The sequence below is a fragment of the Eleginops maclovinus genome, chromosome 9, assembly GCF_036324505.1.
Source record: "Eleginops maclovinus isolate JMC-PN-2008 ecotype Puerto Natales chromosome 9, JC_Emac_rtc_rv5, whole genome shotgun sequence".
NCBI classification, from domain to species: Eukaryota; Metazoa; Chordata; class Actinopteri; order Perciformes; family Eleginopidae; genus Eleginops; species Eleginops maclovinus.
In genome coordinates, this window is record NC_086357.1 from 12462550 (window position 1) to 12469412 (window position 6863).

General features: G+C 38.1%; 1 protein-coding gene across 2 annotated transcripts; it reads left to right on the plus strand.

Moving 5' to 3' along the window:
- The first annotated feature begins 231 nt into the window (after positions 1 to 231).
- On the plus strand, positions 232 to 6861 carry c9h1orf210 (chromosome 9 C1orf210 homolog). Of its 2 annotated transcripts, none has more exons than XM_063892160.1 (4): positions 232 to 416; positions 4192 to 4710; positions 4915 to 5109; positions 5651 to 6861. In XM_063892160.1, exons 2-4 carry the CDS (start codon positions 4653 to 4655, stop codon positions 5857 to 5859), a joined length of 462 nt encoding a protein of 153 aa, XP_063748230.1. In that variant the 5' UTR covers positions 232 to 416; positions 4192 to 4652; the 3' UTR covers positions 5860 to 6861. The 2 variants fall into 2 exon arrangements, with proteins under 2 accessions (XP_063748230.1, XP_063748231.1); XM_063892161.1 differs by having other exon boundaries at positions 240 to 408.
- The last annotated feature ends 2 nt before the right edge of the window (positions 6862 to 6863 follow it).

Consider the following 6863-nt stretch of genomic DNA (forward strand, 5'->3'; position numbering starts at 1 on the left):
TAATTATGCAGCTACACAATGTTTTTTTGCACCGAAGCAGGTTTAACTGGTTGCTCACTGTTTCGCTGGTAGTTACAATTTAAAATATTTGAAATATTTCTCATCAGTGACTTTTACCCCTTCCTGGTTTGGCTCTGCTGAGTGACAGCACTGCCTGTGACCAGGTCTGCTGTGCCATTGGATGGAGTTGAGCAATAGTAGGCGTGAGGGAGCACACCTTAGTTACAAAGTTACTGATTAACTTGTCCTTCTGGGAAGCAGCTGCAGAGCAAACCTTGGTCAACCTTTGCACACTCCTCTCCATTTTACATACAAAGCTAAACTAAATGCAGGAGAGGCTGATGTGTACTGTGAGAGCGGACAGACAGCAGGTGAACTCGCTGAAGCTCGAGGAAACTACACAAACAGGTGAACAGGTAAGATTGTAAATTAACAGCTGGTCTTCCTAAAGTGGGAGCTTTGACAGTGCTGTCTGCGGAGTGTGTTGTACTATGTAAATATCACATGACTATCTTGACTTGCTTATTAATAAATCATGTGGGACTCATAATGAAATCATTTCTAATTGTTGTACCAAAAATGTCCCGTTGTGCTAAAAAAGGTGATACAAAAATAGTTCCCAACCATAAATTATCAGGTGTCAATTATTGCCAGGAAAATTAACTTGATTGAAATCATTGCTATACACTTCAGTTCAAAGAAGTGTATTCTTTCTCAATACAGAACACGTCACAGTGTTTTCATTCCATTGACCTGGTAGCCAAACACGTTCCTGCACCTGTTGTATGGTGGCCAATTGCTGTTTTTACCCAAAACAGTAACGAAATCATAAGCAGCTTCACTTTATTTCAGTACATGGATTAATAGTGTTTTCAATCTCTAAGTAGATCAAATTAAAATCAGTAGTTGTTAAATGCCAGGATCTAAGACTATTTAAATATTAAATATCATTTTTTGATCGTGATGCAGGTCATTTAGTGTGATGTTTTTCAGTTTAACGTTACTGGATTTTAGTTGTTGTGTGCCTTATGTCTCTCTGTTGACTGCCATTATTCCAGGAGGGAAAGGCAAAAGCCCAACATAACATTTGAGGGAATTTCACTTGAATTATCTGGACATTGCTTCTATTTAACTACAAAAGGAAAACAAAATGACAATAGCTATAATGTTATTCAGATATTTTACACAGGCACTGAGCTTGATTCACCGCATGAGTTATGATCATGCTCAAACAACGTCCAGCTGGTTCTTAACTCACTATCAGACCTTTTGCCATTATCATTGACAAACAATGGCACAGCCTGACTCCTCCACACGTTTTCAGAGCAAGACAGAAATAGGCCTAGAGATCTTGGCAAAGGGATAAGAGGGAGGCCTGTTGCATGTTTGTTGGGGCCAGGGTCAACAGAAAGGACATCTCTTTGGTGTAGGAAAATCTATGATTATCTTAGCCAGGGATAGAGGTGTGTGCTTATAGTTTGTCTGATTTGCTATATCAATCCTAACCCTTGTGTAGGAAAGTTTTTTAAAAGAACCTTTGTTTTTCTTCCTATTAAAGTCAAGCTCTTTGTTACATATTAAGTAAATACAGTTTGGTAGTTTAGTCAAGTGTTTGCCAACTTAGGGTGCTGGCCACCTGCAGCAGATCATAAAAAATCTGAGGTGTTACAAGATGATTATTAGGATAGGAATGAACAAAAGAGGATGTTCTGCTTTATACATGTGTATTTGGTACTTTGTTTAGAAAAATACTGGACCCTCTGGCCCTAAAACTAGTAGTTTGCAGGAAAACAGTTATTGTGACAATGCTAACAAGTTCAACATCTAACATGTGACAAGGGGCCAAAAGCCCAAGCTGTCTATAAAATACAGTTGAGTAAAGCGTACAAATTGATCTAATAGCATGTTTTAGCTTAGTCTGAAACGTTATAAAGTAATTCATAAGTTGACATCTACACCATCATTATCCAATTCTAAACCCTTTAATTGCTTACAGTTAATTCTGTTCAAAGGAATGTGATCACTCTCCACAATGGGATTAATGTTGATATTTTATTCAGTTTGATAGCAGAGAGAACATTTCACACCCTCCAGTCATCATTAGTGTCTATAAAATGACACAACTCATAATTTGGGGCAGTGAAACAAAGAATGACTAAGAAAAACTGGCTTTGACAATTATATTTTAGCGGGGATTAATGCAGACAAAGATGCAAGTGTAGCCTCTTACACATGCATGTTCACCTACAAACAGTCACTGTGCTTCATATAGAGCACACAAACACTAATGACAGGCTCCCAGGCTTCTCACTCGTAACCCCCCGGTCCTGTGCTGCTTGGTGTGTATATTTTGTTGTGCTTTGCCTGTGTGAGGACTGAACAGGAAGAGATAAAGGCAGCCCTGGTGGTGTGTTTACAGCCAACACTGCTGAAGAGAATGGCTGTAGAAGACAAAAGGGAACAGGACTAATAGATGGTGCTAAGCAGCCGGATCCCTCTTGCTGTGAAAAATCACTTCAGAGCCAAGAAGAAGAGGAAGGACTAATCAAATCTTAATCAGGACTGCAACACATGTACTCATTTGGGAAAAAGGAAGAAGTGTAGATTTTGTATTACTTAGTAAATAATATTGTGTTTATTAGTGAGCTTGAAATGCTAAAGGTATCATGGCTCTAGCTTCATATTAAGTGTACAGACATTAGAGTGGTATTTATTTATTTGAACAAATCTGAGTTTACATCCAATATATTAATAACGTTTTGCATTTACATAAAACCCTTTGTTTCTGTTCATTGCAAACCAGCTTATCAAATGTGCAAAGTCCTTAAAAGTACAGAAAAAATAAAGCTTGTATCATCATTAATAAAGCTAATACAAAGCCTTTTAGATTGGGTGTAGTTTTATGACCACATGAAGCATGACTTTGCCAATATAAAAATGAAACTAGCATGTACTGCAAAACATAAACTTCAGTATGTGTGCCGTGGATGGCATGGATGACATCAGAACTAGTCTGACTGCATCCTCACTGCTCTACATGCATGCAAATATCTGGCAAAGTGCAAATAGCTGTATACAATGGTCTTCTCTCATAAAAACAAAGCTACAGTGTAGTGCATAACGTTTGACACTACATTACTACAGACGCTTTTCCACTTTCTTGCAGGGAGTTACATGGGAAGATTAACAGTGATCTGTACTGTAACTTAATATAGAGTTATACGGTGAGCAGCTGCTAAGCGTAGCTTTCCGCAAAGACTGGAAATAGGGTTTAACAGCTACACTGAATCTGTTACATCTTGTTCTATTAATCAGTAAAAAAACAGAGTGGGAAAATGACAAATTGCAATGTTATGGAAGGCGCTGTTTAAGAGGGTCAACTTTTGACTAGGAACAGTTACCATGCAAACAGCTTTTGATTTTTGTATGCAGTAAAGAAACACGATGCATAGTGTGCGTGTTGTTATCTTTTGACAGAGCAAGCTGTTTTCCTATGTTTCCTGTTATTATGCTAAGTTAAACTTTTCGGGCTTCTGGTTCAAGCTTCTTATCTAAAGTGTTATTCCGTAAAGTGTCACATTTTTCCTTTAAAACCTAATGTTGGTTATATTCAATGTAATTTTCCATCTGCATGCCCTGTATTTGTTGGCCATGTCATACAGTATATCTGTTGTATTTTAAAAATCATTAGGTATATGGATCCTGTAGTGAAGTGTGAAGGATACATAGTCACACACACATTAGTGATTTCACCAGTTTTTTTTTTTGTCAGCTAGGCCTACGGAGGAAGGTCCTGCAGTATGTGGGACTTCCTGTTTGCGACACACTTTTCCTGTTTTGGATGATATCCTCCTGAGCTCCTGACAGCTTGTCCTCAATTATGACTTCTGGATTTAGAGGAACCAAGCACTGTCTCCTTTATATGATGACACTCTCTCTTTTCACAAGTGAAATATGTAGGTCATTTGTTTCTTTGTGTTCAGTTTGTGTAGTTCAGTAATAAAATATGCATTTTCTCACACAAAGAGTCCAAACAAATTCAAAGCACATGGAAATCGGCATACAGGGTCTTGGTAGTTTACTGATATTCATAGTAGAAACATATTTCTTTTTTGCTGGATGCCTTTGTAGGAAAGTATGTGTTATCCACACTGATTTAATCAAGTGTTCTCTTTCAACATTTCTTTACAGCCTCATTTGACTGCAACAAAGGGACATGGGCTCATATTTCAACTCTAACATAGGATGATGTTGCTGCCAATACCTGTCACTTCTCAATGAAGCAAGGAGTCCCCCGTCACTCAACCTTGCCACCTAGTGGAGATTTGAAAGTTTAACAGAAATCTTCCAGACAACTATCTCCCTCATCTGGGGAGATGCCTGCCCTGCAATATTTTTCTCAGATACCATTTATTTTTTACATGCTGAAGACAACCCAACATTAAGCAGCTATTCACTATCAGGTTGCTTAAGGACAAGAGGCTCTCATAAGAAGGTCATAAAAAAATTATATTTGACTGACGTATGTCACGTGTGATATGCCCACATGATCCATTGCTAGATGTTAAAGTGGATGCTGCCCCAAAGCAAGTGCATCCAACAAAAAGCTAATTGAGTAACTTAGGAGAACTGCTCAAACAAAGAAAAGCCAGATGGAACCACCATCCCATGCCATGCTCTCTACAATCACACCAACAGCAATGCAAAATGGTAAGAATTTAGTCACAACAGCAATAACAAACAGGAATAGTACATGTTTTAGTTAATGTCTTAGTCTAAATCAAATTATAGAGGATTTTTTTAGTTAGATCATTACTATTTGATCCAACTGGTTTTAGGTGGGACTGAGATGAAATGTGGTTATTTAGGTGCTTTCCACATAACAAGGATGTGATTCACTTTCCTCTCTTGCAGCCACTTTGACAACCCAGACAGCCAAGTATAAATCTCACAACTGGGAGTTCCTGGTGGCCGTTGTGGTCACAGCCGTCTCCATCTCCATTCTCATCGGCCTGCTGGCTAAATGCCAGGTGGTCCGGCGTTACCTGGCCAGCTACAGGCACACGCGGCTGACGGAGGTTGACACCGTCAGTCAGTGTGACCATTCAGGTTTGTTTTAATGCATAAAACATACCTTTATTTAACAAACGTTGTGCAGCAGGTAAAATGCTGCTATATGTGACACTGCCACTTCTTTGCATCCAGCATTCACAGCCATCCACAAGCCTTAACACCTTTATTTTACTTTATAACTTCCTTCTCATAAATGCTTTTACAAATAAGTCTGGAATAAAAGCTTAGCCCTATGGTACATTTCACTGGCTTTCAGTTCATTGTTTTAGTTTTAAAGCTGTTTTTATTCCTGAATTGAAATGTGATAAATGCACATTTTAAGACACTGCTTTTGTGCAAAAAAAACATAATCAGTAAGATGTCATTTTGAAATAAAAATGCTATCAAACTTCTTCAGATGACACAAGGTTATTAATAGTTATTAATGCAACTCCAGGCTGCACATCAATGTGACAACTAATAACTTAACAATTTTTATACAGTTTTATACCACGCTGTCAGATATTGTGACATTTAGGACTTACCTTTAAACTATTGTAATGCAGTACAACTCTGGTGCTTCTATTGCTGCTTCCAGGCCTGGAGGTGGAATTTGCCATGAATGGAGGACTTGGCATTAACCCCCACTGCATCCCCCCTGTTGGTGAGGAAGATGATGATGGCTTCATTGAGGACAACTACATCCCGGCCAGTGAAAGAGCGAGGGCTGAAAGAGCAGCAGAGAACATGGAGGACACGGAGGACACAGAAGAAGAAATGGATGACATTGAATTTACCATCGGTTAGCAGGTCTGTCACTACATCTCCTCGGCTGTATACACAACGAAAAAAACATTTCACTCCCTCCTTTCTCTATTTCTGAGGAAGATTCATATAGTCATTGGCAAAAAGGGTTATAAAATGTTTTTAAAAAGCATAACAATTTAAATTCCAATGCTCAAGAGCAATCCTAATTTAAGGAAGCACAAAAAGCATGGATGTAAAATGCATCATAAAAATCCCAATAAAAACACAAATATGTCATTTATGTCAACCCTTTCTACCATGATTTAGATAACAAAAGCTGTCATAGGCATGTTTTTTGTTTTATTTTGAGTGACATTGAAAGGAATCAAATTATGAAGCAACAAAGCTGTTTTCGAAAGGACTGAAAAAGAGATCAAAGGGTCTTCTGTAAATATGATCATAAACCAATCACCTTTGTATCTGTTGATCAGTTTGTGAATGATTTGATTTGGTGATTGATTGTTAACTTGACAGCACAAGTTAGGAAAAACAAAGTCTGGTTCAAGCAAAAAAAACAAAACAAACTGTTGTGTTGAATGTGAGCAGGAGCATTTCACTACTGCTGCATTTTTTCAGTGTCACTGTCACTAACAGTATGCATTTCATAGTGCTCGCAGGGACAACACAAGGACATTGTGACGCTCAGAGGTCACCATCTTTTCTTCATAAGTATCAATATATCTTTTTTTATTATTTTGTTACAACATCAGAGTAAATTGTTATTTTTGCTTATTTGGGCCTACAACGTGTCTTTTACAGATGTGTGAACGTTCGCACAAAAGGTATAACCACTGCTATGAAAAAAATTAAGCCAGCTCAAATAGCAAGCATTAGCCTGGGCCTTCCAGTAATTACTTACCCTCCCCTTGGCTGCTATATTTAGAATGAAAACGTTGGGCTACTGACTGGGCATGTGCATGAATTCAATTAATTCACTCTGTATAGGCTATTTATTGTATTGTACACAGTGTGACTTCAATTAAAAGAAAAAGTGTCAGGAGAGT